This window comes from Lactuca saligna, chromosome 4, assembly GCF_052625555.1.
Source record: "Lactuca saligna cultivar CGN05327 chromosome 4, ASM5262555v1, whole genome shotgun sequence".
Taxonomy (NCBI): Eukaryota; Viridiplantae; Streptophyta; class Magnoliopsida; order Asterales; family Asteraceae; genus Lactuca; species Lactuca saligna.
In genome coordinates this window covers 5,743,671-5,765,000 of record NC_136420.1, presented here as the reverse complement: position 1 = coordinate 5,765,000, position 21,330 = coordinate 5,743,671, and the positions used below count along the sequence as shown (strand labels likewise).

The following is a 21,330-nucleotide window of genomic DNA, read 5'->3' as shown; positions in this document are numbered from 1 at the left end:
TTAGGTTTTGACGAGGGAAAGAAAAATAAAAGAAAAACTACATGACATAAGATGAATCCTCTCACACACCAATGGATAACTATTGTCCTTGTATTCTTTACTGCATGATAAAATTCAATCATTTCAAAAAAAAAAAAGTAGAGTAGAATAAAATAAAATAAAATACTCAAAATTTTAAAAAACTTAATTAAAAAAATGACTGTAATTTTTTTTGTAACAGCTAACACACTCTAAATACGATGTAACTATGGTGTTGCATTAACTAAAGGTTTCACGGTTCCTAATAAATAAATTAATAAATAAACAAAGGTTTCATTGCCAATTTTTGATTGGCTTTTTTAATATAATTAAAAATATTTATTTCCTAGAAAATCTTTAAAATTTTTTGACGTTCTATTTAATCTTGAGATGTAAATTGTTTCAAAAAGAAAAAGACTGACGAAAAGAACATATGGGGAAGTGCTAAAGAGAATTAACAGAAAAATCAGTTTTCGTTAGGCTTTTTTAATTCAAATAAACTAAAATTTTTGTTTGTTTTTTTTTTTCTGCAAAAAAATAGAATATGAGTTTACAAAAGAAAAAAAAAATGAATAAAGTGGTACTTTTTATTAATATAAATTACATAAATATATTTGTTAAAAATATTAGAAAAAAGCTGATAGCCATTCTTTGCAATGAACGATCATGATATCCAACTTTAATTGATTACGTTTATATAATTTAAATCAGACTTTAACTCAAATACGATTTATTTTGTTACAAAAGATTGACATAACTCATAACCAAAAACTTATAAGTAGTGGAATCAAACACAAAACTTGTTTCCATGTGGAAATATTAAGTCCATTAAGATTTTTTTAAAAGCATAACCTGTATACCTATTTAGTATTTATGCCTTAAGTTCTTGTTGTCTGAGCAAAGTATACAAATAGTAGAAAATAGAACACTTCTAGAGAGAGAAACAGAAGCAACTTCTACTGACATTTTTGTTTCCATTTCAAGTTTTAAAAAATGGCGAATGAGTGAGTGAATTTCACAGATGGGTATTGAGAGAAGAGAGGAAGCTCGTTTCTGTTTTTGTCTTTTTTGTCTTCGTTTTGATCACATAAGAAGAAGGAGAAGACGACAACAGCGAACAGTGATTTCATCTTCATGTTTTAAAATCCCTCCAATCATTTCGGTTTTTGTTTTCATGCTCCTCATGTTTTCCCCTGTTTTTCCGGCGACCTCTGCTAAAAAACTCCGGCGAGACCACCATGTTTTCCGGCCACAGGAAGAAACCAATAAGATGAAGCTGGTTAAAGCTCATCTCATGAAGATTAACAAACCTTTTGTCAAGTCAATTCAGGTACTGCTTTTTTGAATGAAATTAAAAAAGAAAAATAAAAGATAACTTTTTCTTTCATTAATACATTCATATATTATTACATATATCAAATACCCATTTGGATTAATTCGAATAATTTCATATTTTTTTTCTTTTGGAACAGAGCCCAGATGGTGATACGATAGATTGTGTTCTGAGACATCATCAACCAGCTTTTGATCATCCTAAATTGAAAGGAACGAAGCCATTGGTGGGTTTATATCATCTTTTGGATTAATATCAGATAGAATAAGTATAAGTATTGGTTCTCTTTTTGATTAAAGATTTGTTTTTGAATATGTTTATATAGGATCCACCTGAGAGACCAGATGGGCATGATGAAGGAGAAATAAGCTCTGAAAATCATCAGCTATGGAGTTTATCAGGTGAATCATGCCCAGAAGGAACAATTCCTATCAGAAGAACAAGTGAGCAAGACATTTTAAGAGCAAATTCTGTTAAGAAATTCGGTCGAAAAATTGCAAGACCAGTTAGAAGAGACACTTCTAGCTATGGACATGAGGTTAGTTCTAAAAAAAAAAAAAAAGAAAAAAAAAAAGACTCAATTTGTTTTATTTCAAATCCCAAATATGTATCCATAATCGAAGCTATGCCCGATAAGAAGGGTCAAAAATTGGATTGGTAGGGTTGGGTTGGAATATAAAGCCTTTTCTTTTCTATTTTCCTTCAGTTCATATATAATTAGTGTAATTTATGTAAGTATATATGACTATTAGAACAAAATGTTTAATTTTTAATGGAAACAATTTTAAAGAGATTGTAAGTATTTAAATTTATGTATTTTACTTGAAACATAATCCAAATTAAAATATTCCATGTGTCGAATTTACATATCAAGAAGCATCTCCAATCCCATACTACAACTTCACTTCTACGTTAAACTTTTAAAAACCAACATTAAGTTTACATAAAAATATGTTGTTGGTATATAATATTATATTATTCATTTAAATGTAATATTAAAATTCAAGCAATACAAATTGGTCCTTTTAACTTTGATCTTATTAGTTCTATTTCTATATTTAATAATTTAAAATACAATTCAAAAGTAAGTAAAATACATAATTGATATATATTGCAATCTTAGTAATATAATACAAACACACAAGTAACATATCTGTGTCGAGTTTGTAAAAACCCAATAAATATAGGGGTCGTTTCCGGAAAAGTATGAAGTTTGATAAAGTATATTTTTTGGTGTTAGATATAATAGAATGGGTTGGAAAGATTTACCCTTTGAGAATATCATTCATTTACATTATTTTTATGAATTTTGGTGTTAATGGTTGAGAAGTGCCATTTTAAGTATGTGAAGATTTTCATGGTTTTGCCATCATTCCAGAGATTTCTAATGAAGGATAGTTAATTAATTGTAATACAATGGTACTACTTTAGGCCGTAAAAGATGTACTTTGATAATGACATGAAGGTGACAAAACTATTATTTTCTAGTTGTCATCAAATTATAGCATTAAAACAAGTAATACCCAAAGGCTAAAGTCACCTCTCTCTTCATTTATACAAGTTATTTCTATTTTATGATTATTAAAAGGTATTCTACAATATTGTCTCATTTGGCATGAACGTGATCCTTGGGTTTTATACTAAGTATCTAAGTCCAATACGCATACATCAAACATCAAACACAGTACAAATATTAAATTCTCTTTATGAATTATGGCTTAATTGTTGAAAATTGGAATTAATAAAGTTGAAAAATGGCAGCATGCAGTTGGATATGTAAGTGGGAATAAATACTATGGAGCAAAAGCAAGCATAAATGTGTGGGCTCCAAAGGTGACCAATAGATATGAATTCAGTCTATCACAAATGTGGCTTATTTCGGGTTCCTTTGGTCACGATCTCAACACCATTGAAGCAGGTTGGCAGGTATTTTCATTTACACCCCCTTCTCTTTTACTTTCATTCATTTTCACCCCTTCGATTATCCACCATTTAATATATATATATATATATATATATATATATATATATATATATATATATATATATATATATATATATATATATATATATATATGACCTTTTTCGTTTAATAAAAAATCGAAGGAAATTCAGGTAGGCATTTATTCATAATGATGGTGTTTTCACTTTTTCTTTATGATTTTAGGCTTACTTTGTTTAACTTTAAAGTTTAAATGGATGGAGCAGAACTGTAAAAAGAGATTTTGAAATGATATGTGCAGTATGAGGTCCATTAAATATGTACCTGCAAAGCGTTTTTCACACTTTATGTAAAGAAAATGTAGAAAAGTCATTAAATGCATTTTTTAGTCAAATCTTGTTATACATGTCATGATGCTACATATCAAATATTCTATTAAAGTCTTTTTTTTTTTTTTTTTTTTTTTGTATAAATTATCATTCTAAAAGTTCTATCCTGTGTATTTAAAGATTAGAAAAAGATAAACATTGAGTGTTCTTCAAGAAGTATATATATTTTTTTATGATAACAGTTTACTAAGACTTCATATTGTCAAATCCGAAGTAGTAAAGCAATAACTATTTGTACTTCCTGCAGTAAAAATAGTAAAAATAGTACAAATAGATGTTTCTTAATGCCATTTAAAGCTGATTTAAGTCACTAAAGTCCTCAACTACCTTCCCATCAAATTGAATTTATTGTTTTACCAAATTTCTATTAAATTTATCAAATTGAATTTATTATTTTACCAAATTTCTATTAAATATTTAAATTTCTATTCAACAGGTAAGCCCAGAGCTGTATGGGGACAACCGCCCTCGATTCTTTACTTATTGGACTGTAAGTTGTACAATTATGTGTATTTTTAAATAAATTATTATCTTTAAAATAATATATAATATTAACTTAAAATTACAGAACGATGCATATCAAACAACGGGATGTTACAACTTGCTATGTTCAGGATTCGTACAAACAAATAGTAGGGTTGCGATTGGAGCTGCTATATCTCCATTGTCTGTGTACAATGGTGGACAATTTGATATCAGTTTGATGATTTGGAAGGTAAATTCTTTAAACCATTGTACACTATAAAAAACGAGTTCATATAATCAAAATATATAAAAAATAAATAAATAGTTATTTGGGCTTAGGTAAAAGTGTCATAATACATGTCTAGTTTTCTTGCATAAAGTTTTGAAACAAGAGCAAACGTGTATCACAACAAAGATTAAGAAAAAAAAAATGTTCGGATTAGCTTATATGGCGTCAAAGTATAATAAGTTGATAGGTTGTTTTCAAGAATCTGTTTGACATACATAAGCTTGTTTATTTTTTGAGTTTATTATAATTTAATATCATTTGATACCATTAAAATAGCTTGTAAACTAATTTTTTAATAAACTATTTTGAAATGGCTTATTGATGAGGTGACTTGCAAACTAAAAACTAATTTTTCAGCTTAGATCACCAAACATAACCTTTAGTGTTTGGAAAATCATTGTCAGAAAATATGAATGGATAAATTATTATGCATGTCATTGTTATTTTTTATTGTCTCTTCATCCTGTAGAAATCCGGAAAAAAAAATGTAAAAATGTATTGCTGAAACTCACATTTTTTTTGGTTTAACAGTGATATAAATTACACCAATTTTCCCCAAAATCAATCAAATCACCTAACATAAATTAATTATCAATAACAACTAGAATTACCTATATGTCCTCTCTTCTAAATTGTTGGTCTTATTGTCTTTTTAGTCAAATTGACTTATTTACATTACTTAATTAATTAATTTGATCAAAATTTGAAGGGTAAAGAACAAAAAAATATCAACTTATTCAAGGTATTATACAGGATCCAAAGCATGGCAATTGGTGGTTGGAATTCGGATCTGGTACCTTGGTCGGGTATTGGCCCGCTTCTTTATTCAGTCACCTCCGTGATCACGCAAGCATGATTCAATTTGGGGGAGAAATTGTAAATAGTCGGTCTTGGGGTTCTCATACATCGACCCAAATGGGAAGCGGGCATTTTTCGGGTCAAGGATTCGGTAAAGCATCTTATATCAGGAATATGCAAGTCGTTGACTGGGGCAACAGTTTAATTCCTTTGTCCAACTTTAAAATATTAGCTGATCATCCGAACTGTTACGATATTAAAGGTGGGACAAACAGGGTGTGGGGTAACTATATCTATTACGGTGGACCCGGTAAGAATCCTAGGTGTCCCTGAAATAGACATGACATTCTAGTATCGAGTATAAGCATACCAAAGGGTGAAAAAGTTTTGAGATTTTTTTTTCGCTTTACTTTTCCTTATGAGGTTTCAAGATTTTTCCATGATGTGTGGGTATTTTGTTTTTCTAACACATAGGATTGTAATCACAACATTATGTAAAGTTATAGTTTTGAGTTCTAAAATTTCATATAATCTTTAGTTTGAGTGCATACTGGATTTTATTTTTCACATGTATGAAGTTTATGTCGAAATGTTTGGATAGTTTAGCGCCAAGTTTTTATTAAGTTATTCAAGTTTCTAATCCCATTCTTGTAAAACATAACGAGGTTATGCTTAATGTTTTTATAGCTCGGGGATGCATATTGTATCACCGAAGTTAAGCAGAGTCGGCTCTATGTTGAGCTTTTTTAAGCAAGGGTTTAGGGCCCTCAATTCTAAGGGGACTCATATTCTCAAAAGTCCAAAAGTTTAGTCCATTAAAAAATCTAATCCGGTAACCACAAAATAAATGAAGCAGAAGAATAAATCAATGATCATTGCATTCATGAAACTAAAATGACATTGCATTCTTCTAGCAATTTTGATTTTTGCGACATATTCATCTTCCGAGTATAGCAAAGGCCAAAGGGCCCCAAATTTTTAGCTCGCCTTGGGCCTCCAAAATGGTTGAGCCGCCCATGAAGTTAAGTCAATACGATGCTCAAATGAGAATGATACAGAATAATCCCTATATAATGTTATTTTATTACATTAAAAATGATTCTTTAACACTGTGTTTTATATTCATCTTTCATCATTCTATGTCAGGTCAATGCTAGATGTCTCTTCCTTAAATTTTCACTCTATCTTTCATATTTGAAGAACAATGTACAAGTTCTAATTCACAATGTATAAGAGAAAAAAAATGGCAGCCAAAGAATAGGGTTAAGAAAGGAGAGAGAGGGTGGGGGGCCACTAATGCAACGTGGTGTTCACTGCGGCTCGCAACGCCACATCATCAACATGTTGCCTCTCATCATGCAGTGGGGCCACTCCACTAATGCAGCATGGTGTTCACCGCGGCTTGCAACGCCACATCATCAACATGTTGCTTGAGTATAACATATAGCCTATTAGAATATATATATATATATATATATATATATATATATATATATATATATATATATATATATATCGTTTTGTTTGATTTATTCATTATAATGTTCTTAAACTTCAACCCCTAACTCGATTTATTTTCAAGATTTTCGAAATTTTACTATTATCTTCCTCTTACATAAAATCTTTTTTTTTCCAAACACCTACTAGGGTATATATATTATAGTTGAAAATGAAAATTATGTAAGAAGAAGATAATTGTAAAATTTATAAAAATATTGGAAGTAAATCAAGTTAGAAGTTGAATTATGAGAACATTGGATGATTACAATATATATATATATATATATATATATATATATATATATATATATATATATATATATATATATATATATATATATATATATATATATATGTTCAGGTTCATTTGAGATCATTCTAATTTTGTAAGACCGTAAGACCAAATCTAAAAATAATTTTAAAATGCAAAATAAATGGAAAAATCCAAAAATTCTTTTTTTAAATATTATTTTCGGAACTTAAATTAACTAAAAAAATAAAAAATAAAATCCGTTTTTTTTGAAAAATAAGTGAAATATTCTAATAGAATATTACACTGACATATTCTAAAAAATAATTTTAAAATGCAGAATAAATGGAAAAATCTAAATTTTTTTTTCTAAATATTAGTTTCGGAACTTGAATTAACTAAAAAAAATAAAAATAAAAATAATAAAAATAAATTCCATTTTTTTTTTTGAAAAATACGTGAAATATTCTAATAGAATATTACACTGACATATTCTAAAAAATAATTTTAAAATGCAAAATAAATGGAAAAATCCAAAAATTCTTTTTTTTTTTTAAATATTATTTTCGGAACTTGAATTAACTAAAAATAAAATAAAATAAAATAAAAAAATGCATCTCACGGTCTCACAAAATTAGGCCGTCTCACATGAACCTAACTTTTTATATATATATATATATATATATATATATATATATATATATATATATATATATATATATATATATATATATATATATATATATATATATATATAAAACGATATAGTACGGTGAAGTTTATTTTATAACATCACATTATCATCTTTATAGGTGAATTTGATTTCCTTTAGAAAGACATTTCAATTATTTTTCTTGTATAAATATAACAAACAATACATTGAATACGTCATAATACCAAAAATACCCTTGATCATTCTCAAAGGTGTCCCCTTATTAACACGATTGTATATTCAAGATAAATTAATGCATCGTTTCAGTGATGACTTCATGGATGGAATATTTAGATAAAAAGAAGAGGGGACAGTATGCAGAGAGATTAAATATGAAAGATGGCCTTATCGCTCATCGTTTACACAAATGATTTAATATTTTATACCGATGGAATATCATTGAATGACATCATAAAAGATAAATATAAATAATTAGAATCCCACATCAATTACAAAAAAATCAAAATCATGGACTTTGCAAAGAAAGGAAAAGTTACGATTTTCATGAAGATATCGAGTGTTTCCATGCACTCTAGTTTATTTATATTATAAAAATATAAAAGTTTCAAAAGGAATTTACAATGTGGCAGATGATGACTGATCAGACATTTGAATCTTGAAATGGGCCACAAGAGAAGGAGTGATGATTAGAAAGAGATTTCACAACCACAACCAGCAGTTGCTTTTCTAAATATAATCTCTTCTACTTAAATGCCCACACCAACCTGTCTTTTAAAATACACAAAGAAAAAACTCAAATGAATGACTGAAAATGACTTTGTTGCCCCCACATACCAACTTGCTAATATGCAGGTATGATGTGTCCATGGTTAGGAAAGGGAATTGTACTCCAGAACCCAGGTCATATATGACCTTGGAATCCGCATCAACATAACTACACTGTATGTGTGTGTGGTTTGGGGGGTTGACAAGGGTATTTACGTCAAACGCACTCTTACTTCACTAGCAATATCATTTTCTTTAAAAAACTTGTTGACTTTAATTTTTAATTATGATAACAGTATGGTAGTGAGAATGCAACTATATATCATTGATAAATAAAAAGATGGCACAAAATATAATCAATAACAAAATTTAAGAATTCCTGAATCATACAAATTTCTATAATTGAGTTGAAGTTCATGTTGAAGCTTCTTGTAAGTAGTTGGATCCACCAAGCCTTCGTCTTGCAATTCCTTTAGCAAATTTACAGCATCTTCACACATCTAGTGTTTGCAAAACTGATGAAGCACAGTGAAATAGGTAATTTAATCAGGCAAACTTCGGTTTCCAATCATCTCCCCCCTCAAGTAATTCACTGCTTCATCTACTTCACCCTTAAGTGCAAATAAATTCACAAGTGAGTTATACGATTTACTACTTGGAACAAAACATTGGCCTTCATCTCATCACAAACCTTTTGTTCTTCCATTCTTCTCGTTTCTTGATGAAACCGGTCCCCCCGCTCTTTCCAACGTCCCATTTTGACCGAGCCCACATAATTCACAAAGCTATCTAGAGGTTGATTAGGCTTTTAGCCTTTTGGAGTTTACACATTGGGCTAAGTGGGCTAAGTAGTTTAAACCAAACCTTGTTTTATTGTATTTCACCGTACTAAGGTTTTTTAGGGAACTTTGAGGTCGATAAGATTTTGCTTCAAGCGTTGTATGGATTTCGATGCAAAGATACTTATTATGGGGTGTTTGGTTTAGCTTTTTAGAGACCAAAAGTCATTTTTGAAAAAGTTGCAAAAAGTCAGGTTTTCTTAACTTTTCTAAAAAGTTCATTTTTCTTATATCAAAAATTTAAAAGTGTTTTTACCAAACATCTTTTATTTTTTACTAAAATGATTTTTGGCCTTTTAAAAGCTAAGTCAAACACCACTACAATCTAGATATGACAACGACAATTAGAATCCAATTTGGATGGGACGAGAGAGGAAGTGAGTGTCCATAGTCTACCTCTAAGACTGAAAGAAGTGGGAGGGAAGCTTCCTTCATTTTTGGTGGTCATACATCTTTCTTTTCCTCACCTAAAAGCCAATGAATGAATGAGAAGCCATTCCATCACTCTTTTTTTTTTATTAAATAAAATTAAATTTTTTTTATGAATTATAATTTTTAAATTAATTCTAAACATAAAATTTAATTAAAAATAAAAAAAGCATTTCATTAATTAAAATAAAACTTACATTAAACCTAAAATATAAAAAAGTAGAAAATTAAAAAAAAAAAAAAAAACACACACACACACAAACTAAAAATCAAACAAACCAACAACAACCTACGGAAAATATTTTTTCCGAATTTTTTCCCTCTTCTTCATCACGAGCTCGAGAGCCGGTCCCGAGAGATGATCGACGTTTTCCATCAAAAACTTCATGTCCTCCATTTCTTATCTCTCCGCCCGCTCATTTTTCCTTATTTCTTCTTTTTCTTTGTCGAAAGCCAAACGTTCGGACAAATTTAGATTATATCGATCAAACGACGATGTTATCTTCCACATTTCGTCAATGTCCACGCTGAAATTAGATGCACTCGAAGAAGTCCCTTTTCCCTTTCTCTTCGTTTTGTCCCTACCCATTGGGCGTTCAATTTTTTCTAGCTCGAGTTCGTCGTCCTTATTTAAATCTAGACCGACCCGAGCATCGGAGGAGGTTGTTGGACTCCAAAAATAAAATCTCGCTCGTATTTTTTCCACCTAGGACTTCGGACCTATAGTTTCCAACAATCATGCCACTTGAATGGTTTTCCGACTTCCTTAAGGTAAAACTGCGACGCTTCTTGAAGTATTTATTCGTAGCCTTGACCACTTTTTTCGTTGAGTTTTTAGGTTATTGTATAACCCGTTAATTTTTGAAACCCCTTATTTCTCGAAACTTCGAATTAAGTTGATGTTTCGTACGGTGGTCATACACCTTTCGATTCATCTCGAAATCGTTCTAAAATGCGAAACCAAAAATGTTTTCCCTGATTGTGCGTTTCCCTGAATCGAATCTTCAGAAATATCAACCCAAGCTTTGACCAAAACTAGCTCTTCGTGTGGAACCCATGGCTTTTGTCTTCCCGGTTGTGCGACACCCTCGCACACTTGTTTTTTTTCCCTTTACGTCTTTGTGGTGGTGGTGTTGGTTGAGTTTCGGGAACCACGTCTTCTTCTTCCTCGTCATCCGATTCATCGACAAGTTGGTGGTGGTGCTGGGTTTGGGTTTGAGTTTCAGTTTGAATTTGGGGTTGAGGTTGATTTGGCGATTGTTGATCCGGAAACACAACAAAGTTTGAAAACATTTGCGACGGAACATTTGGAACTTGCATCGGGTAATATTGGCCAACATTTTGGTATTAGAATTGTAGTGAGAATTGAATGAGAGCATCGAGTTGGGGACAGTAAACTCCTTGCGAGGATGAATCGATAGCAAAAATGTTATAAGGAGGGATGTTTATACTCGAACCATGACTTTTTTTTCTTCGATCGGAAGTTGGGATTTGCTTGTCGGGATTCATTTTGTTTTTTTGTTGATATAAACTAGAGAGAATAGATGATAGTGTGATGTTTTTAAGTTATATGTATGTATTTATAGTAATGGTAAAAGGATAATTTAAAAAAAAAAAACAAAAAAAAAATTCCAATTTTTACCGTTATTCCACGGTTGTTTTTCAACAAAATAAAATAAAACAAAATAAACGCCGGCCAATCGCAGCAAGAGAGAGACAGCGGGAGAGGCTCCCCTCTCAGTTTCCCGCACAACCTTTTCCCGCGCCTACGGTATAGTGTTCCGCTGGGCGGGAAGCTCCCGACTTCCGTTCCCCACACCCGCTCCCTCGTGCCTAACGAGGGTAAGTGCCTAAAAATATAACCTGAAAAAGTGGTGAAATTGAGTATCGATACAAAAACACTTAAAAATCATAGAATCGATGGAAAAAGAACAAGGATTCTCGTAACATTTGTCCAAAACGAAATGTAAAGACGGTACCTAGAACTCGATTTCGAAACTGCAGTGTGTATAAGCTCAAGTTAACTGTTTTGCCAAACCTTGAACTAGATTTCGAAACCACAGCGTGTATAAGCTCAACTCTTAAACTGATTTGCCCAAGTAACCCTAGGTTTAGCACAAATTTGGACTCGATTTTCCCTCGATTTTGCAGGAAACGCGATTTGCCCAAATAACCCTAAATCTTAGACAAGTCTGAGGAAGTCTGCATTACTCATTCTATGATTCCTCCCAAATTTGGTTCCCTGCTATTCTCTGCCCCTTCAACATTACAAGCTACAGCAAGCTCTAATAGGCCTTCTTCACTTCCTCTCTCTGTTAGGGTTTATATTTTGCTCGATATTTTTGAATTTGGTATTATATTATGATACACAATCCGATGAACTGAGGTGGGATAGCTTATGTACAAATTTAGTTGTTACTATGAACAACAGTTTGCATTCTCTGAGATGCTTACTAGAAAAATGTAGCAAAAACGAGAATCTAATCACCCAAATCCACGCTCATGCCACAACCCTAGGTCTCTTTCGTACTCAACAAGATTTCGCTTGTAAGCTACTCAACATATATGCCAAAAAGTTAAACAATCCAACCAAAGCTCAGGGGATCTTTGATCAGATTCATAACCCAGATATAGTTTCATGGACTTGTCTCATGTCTCTTTACTTGCAAAACCAACAACCCTTCAAAACGCTCTCTTTATTTTCTAACATGATCGTGTCAACTGGGCTGAACCCAGATGGGCATTGCATAGTGGCTGCACTTTCAGCTTGTGGGTCTGCTAAGAATCTGGTGGTTGGGAAGATGGTTCATGGGATGGTGTTGAGATATGAGTTGGGTGGTGAAGAACCCATTGTTTCCAATGCTTTGATTGATCTCTACAGTCGAAATGGTCAAATAGGTTTAGCAAGGAGAGTGTTTGAATCCATGGTTGTCAAAGACGTTGCTTCCTGGACGAGTTTGCTAAACGGCCATATCATATGTGGTGATATTGTTTCTGCTGGCCAAGTGTTCGATGAAATGCCTGTGAGAAATGTCATCTCCTGGACTGCCATGATAGTGGGCTATGTCCGAAGCAAAAACGTTATCCATGGATTAAAACTGTTTAGGGAGATGAGAAGTGATTACATTCATCCTACTTCAATCACAATAGTAGCTGTTCTTTCCGGTTGTGCAGATGTTGGTGCCCTTGATTTTGGTGGATCATTGCATGGATACATTAACAAGATATCAAATCTTGTCACTGATGTCTCAGTGAACAATGCTTTGATAGATATGTATTGTAAAGGGGGAAACCTTGAATTGGCCACAAGGGTATTCATGAAAATGTATAAAAAAGATGTCTTTTCTTGGACAAGTATGATTTCAGGATTAGCTCTTCATGGGAAAGGAAGATCAACCCTTGAAGTGTTTAATGATATGGTATCAAGTGGAATGACCCCAAATGATGTTACCTTTTTATCAGTTCTATCAGCTTGTGGTCATGGAGGACTAATTAAGGAAGGAATGTCTCTTTTTACCAAAATGGTTGATGATTATGGTTTAAAACCAACAATGAAACACTATGGTTGTATGGTGGATCTTGTTTGTAGGGCAGGGGATTTAAAAGAAGCAGTCAGGTTGATTGAGATGATGCCTTTTGAACCAGATGCTGTTATCTGGAGATCTGTTTTGAGTGGTTGTATGATAAAAAGAGATGTAGGGTTAGCTGAAATTGTAGCAAAGAAAATAGTGGAATTAGAACCTTATGATGATGGAGTTTATATTCTTGTTTGGAATTTATATCGGTTAACAAACAAGTGGGAAGATGCATTAAAGACAAGAAAGGTTATGAGGAGTCAAAAGATTAAGAAACAGCCTGGGTGTAGTTGGATTGAGATTAATGGTCTTGTTCATGAATTTACAGCAGAGACCACGATTCATCATGATTTTATGCATACTATTTTACAAGTTTTAGGTGAACAACAAACAGCCTGAGATAATATAAAATCATTTTATTATCAGTTACTCTTTAAATTCTTCTGTTTTTCAATTTGTGGATAAGGTAACATGTGTCTTTTTAAATAATCTCCATATCTTCTAACTCTACCAACTAAATTATGTAAATGAATATAATTAACTATCTAAGTCCTGTATTTTCTAGTACTAAATTTAACCAATAAGGAAACAAACTGTCTTTGGATTTGAAGTAGAAGATAAAACTGGCCATTTTTTTAAAAGAAAAAATGAATGTTTATGTGATGCAAAATTCCTTGATAATTCTTTGCAGGTGAATGAAAGGGGTTTTAAGACAAAATGTGGCCTAGTTTGACTTGAGATGCTAATGGTTTCAGTTGTTATTGCAAGGTAAATAAATCATTTTCACTGTCATAGTCTGTTGATGACCAAAATGCTTACACTTAAGAATTAAACTTGCTTCAACTTTATATAATATAGCAAGATTACTTGTAACTTGTAACTTACAGTTTGAAACATTTGCAGCAAGAAAAGGTCAATGTTCAAGATTTAAAATTGATATTAGAATACTGAATACCTAATTTCAAGATCAAGAAGAAAAAATTATGCTATACACATTATAGAAAAGGGGTAATAAGCTATTGGGCATGTATTTAGTAGAGGGGTATTTTAGGTATTTACTTACTATATTTTGTTATAGCAGATTGCTTAGGAAGAAGGATAGGATCAATCTGGTAGTTATAGCTTGGGAGAGGCTAGGCTGTCAAAATCTGTAGCAAATCTTTAGGGCTGTTTATTTGGTATTTTGATTTTAGTGATTTCAATCAAATCAATACATGAAAACTTTTGTATATCTATCTATCTATCTATCTATCTGTTGCTGTTGTTGATTTTATCCTATATAAGTCTAGTTCATAGCAAATTATATGTTTGAGTTAGTGCAACTCAAAAAGTCAAACATGTATCTGCTAGGCCTACAATTCATGCCTTGACCTTGAGATTGAGATTTGAGTTTGTTTTTACAAAATTAGCTAATATATTTTTATATAATTAATAACAAACCATACATTATTTACAATTGACCCTCTTACACTTGTCTTCACCTTAACATACATACCCTTTTGAATGTTGCCATCTAATTATTTTTGCAATAGTTTTTTTTGTTATAATGTTAGTAGTTTGTAATCAGATATTTTTTTAATTAATATTATTATTTTTTGATTTTTTTTGTTCTTTTGTATCATACAAATGCTCAATTTAAATTAGAGGATGAATTGTTTACTTTTAAAGTTATTGATTGAGAATTTGAGCTAGTTATTGTTTGTCTAAATGGTGAATTATATTAGTGCCACCTGTTTTATTTTAGTAAGTGCGTAATGAAGGTTTCATTGGAAGTCTTGCATTCCTTCTTTTCTTGCTTACACTGCTCAAATAAATTAGATTGTTGAGAAGATATAGGAACATGACATTTTGCTTAACATTTGAACTTAATATTTTAAAATACCAAGTTACCCACTAGGCCATCATGGGTCGATCCTAGTATGGACCACAAATCGTACTATATATATATATATATATATATATATATATATATATATATATATATATATATATATATATATATATATATATATATATATATATATATATATATATGTGTGTGTGTGTGCGCGCGCGCGCGCGCGCTTATCAGCAATTGTATGGACTGCTGATTGTATATATATATATATATATATATATATATATATATATATATATATATATATGCGTGCGTGCGTGCGAATTTCAAAAAAAAAAATGTCAAATCTTTTTTTGAGCTAAATAAGGCTTAGATACACCATTTGGAGAAGATTGATGTATTTGGTGTTGAAAAATGATGAGTTGATTATGAGTTCGTAAGTTTAGTTTATAGTTTGTATATGATTTTAGACTATATTTTTGTCATTTTTGGTTTCATATTTATTGACTTGCAGTCCTCTACAATTGGGATATTAAAGTTGGAAAATTTCTATTTTTCAGTTTTTTTTTTTTTTTTTTTTTTTTTTTTTTTTTTTTTTTTTTTTTAAACTTGCATATCTAAATCATTTTTAAGTCAGATTAGTATGCAGTTTTTTCTAATGTGTAATTTAGAGTTTGTATATGTTTTTAGACTATAATTTCGTCATTTTTGGTTTCATATTCATTGACTTACAGTTCACGTGTAGTTTATAGTTTGTACATGATTTTAAACTATAATTTTGTCATTTTTGGTTTAATATTCAACGACTTACAGTCCCCCAAAGTTGAGATATTAAAGCTGAAAATTTTCAAAGTTCAACCCACTAAGTAATCACCAAAAAATTCCGGTTTGGTAATTACTAATTTTTAGCCACTACTTTTGATGAGAACAATTATCGGATTTAAGAACAATTTTACAAGATAACAAACTTGTAAATAACTATCGAAACATGAAAAATAGTGTTTACAACAAGCCTTTTAGTTGTTGGGGTTGTTTCATTCGTGGAACATGGTGGCTTTGCAATGGAAAAGAAAAATTTTCTCATTTGTTTGGTTAATAAGTAGATTTTTTAATTTTATCGGTTAGTTTTTTTTTTTTTTTTTGAAAGAGCTTATCGGCTAGTTCATAGTTATATAATGTTTTAACCATCTTTTTCCAAAAAAAAAAAAAAAAAAAAAATTATCCAGTTTTCTTTAAAATTTTTGAGGAGGAGGTATTATCAAACTTTCTTGTTTGGGTCTTCAACCAATTGACCCTACCATTTTCTATCGGTGATGAAGTGTGGAGGTATATTTTACTTTGTTTATATTGTTTTATTGGTTTATAGATTTTGTTTAAAATTATTATCTTATTGTTTTGGATAGGAACTATGGAAACAAATGTTTTGAGCAGAACAATTAGTGGGGTTGCAATGATCAACAGGGGTAAAGTTTGAATTTACCCTTTGACATGAAATTGATAAAGGAAATAACTATATTGGATGTCGTTAATAAACACGAATACAAATCGTACACATCTAAGTACACCATTGTAAACGATATATACGTAGATTGTATGTCGTAGGAGGGCTTCAAGCTGTACTTTTTAGTCCATGATGTTACTCTCAGATGTTACACATCGCTTTGCGAAGGAACTCACATCGAGATGACTTTTGAATATAAGCTTAGACCAAGGGTATTTTTTTCATCACACTTTTAAATGTTTTTATTTTTATGGCGTTTATTTGCACGTAGAAAAGTCAGTTCAGAAGAACCTATAGCAAAAGCGATTGCAAAGTTTTTATTGATAAGGTCACCCTTTTGAAGTTCAAAGTTGATAGCAAAAATTGATTTTTTTAGTAAAAAGTAAATAAGTCTAACTTTACTTTATCAAATGTTCATGAATTCTAAATGTAGAAAAGGTTGAGTTTAGTTTAGTTTACAAAATGTTCTTGTCGATCTATTAAAGCAATACAAAAGCGTGAGATTTTTTTGCAAGTCGATATAGCTGGATTGTATGAGGTTCATCTTTGTTATCAAAGTCATAAAAAGGATGTTTTTAACTTGTCTTTTGATATCTTTATTTTTCATTGTTTATCATTTGTATTTCTGATAAATTTGGACCCTCAAATTGTTGGCTTTGTTGGCTTTTGCCATGTTCATTACCATGATTCTTAATTTCTTATCATCTATCAAAAATATAAATGATAAACAATGAAAAACTTTGCAATCGTTTTTGCTATAGCTTTTTCCGAACTTTTGACTTTTTGATTGGCAAATAAACACCAAAAAAACAAACATATTTAAAAGTATGGCGATTTTATTGAAATAAAATAAAATAGGATGTAAAATAAATGAGAAAATACCATTGGTCTAAGCTTATATTCAAGAGTATCATGTGAGATTCTTCACAGAACATCTCAGAGTAAGAGTAAAATCGAGGACTACATCGTCCGAATGGAGAAGTAAAGCTTTAAGCTTTCCTATAACATCCAATTTACATTTATGTTTACAACTGTATATTTAGATGCGTATGATCTGTGTTTGCGTTTACTAACGCTATTTAATGTAGTTATTCCTTTTGTGGAAATTATGTCAAGGGGCAGATTCAACACTTCACACTTCTTGGTGATCATTATAATCCTATTAATTGTCTTACTCAAAACCTTCGCTTCCATAGTTCAATCTACAACAATAAAAAAACAATTTTAAACAAATTCTATAAACCAGTAAAACAATATAAACAAAGCTTAGTACACCTTCATTTCGTCACAATAGAAAACGGTGGGGTCAAATAGGTGAACACCCAGGCAAGAACCTCCATTTCCTCAAATTTTTTAAAGAAAACTGGATAATTTTTTTGTAAAAAAAAAAGGTTAAAACATCATATAATTATGAACTAACCAAGAGAATTAAAAATTCTACCTATTAACCAAACAAATGGGAAAATTTTCTTTTCTATTGCAAAACCACCATGCTCCATGAATCCGACAACCCGAATAACTAAAAGGCTTAGCTGTGAACTATATTTTTCATGTTTGGATATGAACTTCCATTTATTTACAAGTTTGTCATCTTGTAAAATTAGTGGCTCACCCATATTTAAAGGGTTTTTTCACCTCCTCTTAGGAAGTTTTCTAGAAAATAGAACACTTCTAGAGAGAGAAACATAAGCAACTTCTACTAACATTTTTGTTTTTCCATTTCAACTTTTTAAAAATGGCGAATGAGTGAGTGGATTTCAGATGGGTATTGAGAGAACAGAGAAAGCTTGTTTCTGTTTTTGTCATTTGTCTTTATTTTGATCACAGAAGAAGAAGACAACAGCGAACTGTGAATTCATCTTCATGTTTTAAAATCCCTCCAATAACTTCGGTTTTTATTTTTTATGCTCTTGATGTTTTCCCCTGTTTTTCCGGCGATCTCTGCTAAAACCACCATGTTTTCTAGCCATAGGAAGAAACTAATAGAGTAAATTACTGAAATCGTCCCTGTGGTTTGGTTAAAATTGCACATTTGGTCCCTAACTTTTTTTTTGCACTCGGATCCTCCCTGTGGTTTGATTTTGTTGCGTTTTTCGTCCCTTACATACATAAAGTTAGGGACCAAACATGCAACTTTTACCAAACCATAGAGACGAAAAACGCAAGAAAATCAAACCACAGGGACGATCCGAGTGCAAAAAAAAAATTAGGGACCAAACCACGGGGACGATTTCAGTAATTTACTCAAACTAATAAGATAAAGCTGGTTAAATCTCATCTCATGAAGATTAACAAACTTTTTCTCAAGTCAATTCAGGTACTGCTTTTTTGAATGAAATTAAGAAAAAAAGAACTTTTTATTTCATTAATACATTTATATATTACATATATCAAATACCCATTTGGATAAATTCGAATAATTTTCAAAATTTTCTTTTCTTTTTGGAACAGATCCCCAGATGGTGATAAGATAGATTGTGTTTTGAGGCATCATCAGCCAGCTTTTGATCATCCTAAATTGAAAGGAACGAAGCCATTGGTGGGTTTATACTTTATATTATTATTTGGATTAATATCAGATAGAATAAGTATAAGTATTGGTTCTCTTTTTGATTAAAGATTTGTTTTTGAATATGTTTATATAGGATCCACCTGAGAGACCAGATGGGCATGATGAAGGAGAAATAAGCTCTGAAAATCATCAGCTGTGGAGTTTATCAGTTAGAAGAGACATTTCTAGCTATCGACATGAGGTTCTAAAAAAAAAAAAAAAAAAAAATCATGGGTTGTGCATTTGGTAAATAGCATTTTAAACAAATAGATATTTGGTACTCCCTTAAGTTTGGTATTTCCCTTGAATAACAATTTAAAAAAATCAACCTCTCCAACCATACTTGCTTATGTGTTTGCGACAAGATTCTCAAAGGATCCAATTGTTAAAGTTAGGTGCACCAACCCAACGGTTCAACAAATCCTTACAGTTCATCTCACGATCAAAGAAAATATAATAAGGGTGGTTCTCGCCCTTGATCTTGTTAAGTATGGGTACAACGAATGGCTAGGAATTAATTGCCAATATTATCAAGGGGCTTAAGAGTTGAAAATGGCACTGAACCTAATGATGAACAAAGTTCCACATCTCAATCTTGTTCTTTCTAGTGCATCTGCTTCTGCATCTTCTTCCAGAACTCTTCCCGCTTCTCTATCAGGTCAAAGACCAAGAAGGGCTAAAAATGCAAATTATTTCTTGCCACTTGGATCGATAATTTCTTGCCAATAGGGATTGAGCGTGAAGAATATAATTTTGTTCGATCACCGGTGCATGGAATGTTCTATAAACATGCATGGTAATGGAGCTATGCGCTTTATGCGTTCTGCTGACATCTCTAAAGCTCCAACTGAACATCATAACGATGGTTTATATGAAACAAAGGCTGCTGATTGCTTCTAATGGTTACTATCTTTTGAGCTCAACAAAAGAAGGGGGAACTGCTAAAAGATGATTACAAATGGATCAAGCCTGAAATTATTAGTGAAGCAGATAGGGTTATGACTTCAGGCCATGATGTTTTTGGTAGCTATTCTTAGAGGTTTTGACATCCTCACATGGGGAAGATTGTAAGGTCAAACCTTATAATTTAATGAGTGTCAAACCGATTTCACGCTGACTATCATACAACATATCCATACGTTGTATAGCCCGTCAGCACCAACATTAAGGTTTACTTGTGCATGAAGCTTCTGATTAAGACTTTGTGAAATTTTGTGTTACTATTTGCTTGTTATTCATCTTACAATCCAATAAATACGTTTTTTTAATTATTATTTGAACTTGTGTTTGTGAACTACAAAAAATAATCTTACTTTCTTATTTTTATGTACGTGTCGGTATAAACTCGTCTTTCTTTACGTTTCGATGTGAATTTTTTGTTAGTTTTTGTTCTTTTCATCCCCTTGACTTTCTAAACTTTTGTATTTACCCATCCATCCCAGTTTTCTTAGTGATATCATCATTGCATACTTATCTACCAACAAATGCAATGATATTTATCTTTTATCAATACAATCGTCAAAATTCAATGTACAAAATGTATTTACGCGGTCACAACACTTGGTGGAATCAAGGAAGTAAAGTATAGTTTAGAGCACTGGAATCAAGGAAGTAAAGTATAGTTTAGAGCACTATTATTTATAAAAGGGAGAATTAATATTAGCATTTAATTTTCAAGCGACAGAATGCAGCAGCTCAATATCTCATGACATATAGAATGGAAGCTAAAAACTGAAGACTTGCAGACTTTAAGGCTCGAAAGTAGTGAACAGACCATCCACTTTATTTGTTAGTAGTTGTTTGTTGAAGATAGAAATGTTGAGAAAAAAATTGGAAAGCTCGAAAATGCTTTTATTATAAAAGAAACCAAATAAGATATAAAATTGGGTATCATTTTAAAGGTTATAATGAAAAGCTACAAATAGAATACAAACAAAGACTAAAGTTCGAAAGTAGTAAATAAGTTGCCACTTTATCAATTTGTAGTAGTTTGGTTGTTGAAATGGAAAACATACATACTAGAGAATTGAAAGCAATGTAGTGTTGACACTTATGTGTGTTGACATTGCCTGACAAGTTTGGTCCTTCCTTTTATTTATTTATTTATTTTATTTTTTATTTTTTTTTCCTATTTTGGTACTATTTTTTACTTGGGAATTTCAACCACGACATTTTT

At 31.2% G+C, this 21,330-nt stretch overlaps 2 protein-coding genes across 3 annotated transcripts; both read left to right on the top strand.

Annotated features, from left to right (window-relative positions):
• The first annotated feature begins 817 nt into the window (after nt 1-817).
• LOC145041108 (protein neprosin-like) lies at nt 818-5,782 on the top strand. Its single transcript, XM_078989041.1, has 7 exons — nt 818-1,348; nt 1,491-1,577; nt 1,677-1,889; nt 3,113-3,277; nt 4,119-4,172; nt 4,251-4,397; nt 5,190-5,782. The coding sequence occupies exons 1-7, from the start codon at nt 1,040-1,042 to the stop codon at nt 5,565-5,567; spliced, it is 1,353 nt and encodes a 450-aa protein (XP_078845167.1). The 5' UTR covers nt 818-1,039; the 3' UTR covers nt 5,568-5,782.
• Nucleotides 5,783-11,574: 5,792 nt separating this feature from the next.
• On the top strand, nt 11,575-20,425 carry LOC145041107 (pentatricopeptide repeat-containing protein At2g13600-like). Of its 2 annotated transcripts, XM_078989040.1 has the most exons (4): nt 11,575-13,644; nt 13,957-14,033; nt 19,055-19,142; nt 19,249-20,425. In XM_078989040.1, exons 1-2 carry the CDS (start codon nt 12,111-12,113, stop codon nt 13,962-13,964), a joined length of 1,542 nt encoding a protein of 513 aa, XP_078845166.1. In that variant the 5' UTR covers nt 11,575-12,110; the 3' UTR covers nt 13,965-14,033; nt 19,055-19,142; nt 19,249-20,425. The 2 variants fall into 2 exon arrangements, with proteins under 2 accessions (XP_078845166.1, XP_078845165.1); XM_078989039.1 differs by having other exon boundaries at nt 11,575-14,033.
• The last annotated feature ends 905 nt before the right edge of the window (nt 20,426-21,330 follow it).

Coding starts and splice junctions, on each gene's coding strand:
- LOC145041108 (XM_078989041.1), top strand. CDS start 1,040: ATGGGTATTGAGAGAAGAGAGGAAGCTCGTTTCTGTTTTTGTCTTTTT. Junction 1,349..1,490: donor CTTTTGTCAAGTCAATTCAG/GTACTGCTTTTT, acceptor CTTTTGGAACAG/AGCCCAGATGGTGATACGAT. Junction 3,278..4,118: donor CCATTGAAGCAGGTTGGCAG/GTATTTTCATTT, acceptor TCTATTCAACAG/GTAAGCCCAGAGCTGTATGG.
- LOC145041107 (XM_078989039.1), top strand. CDS start 12,111: ATGAACAACAGTTTGCATTCTCTGAGATGCTTACTAGAAAAATGTAGC.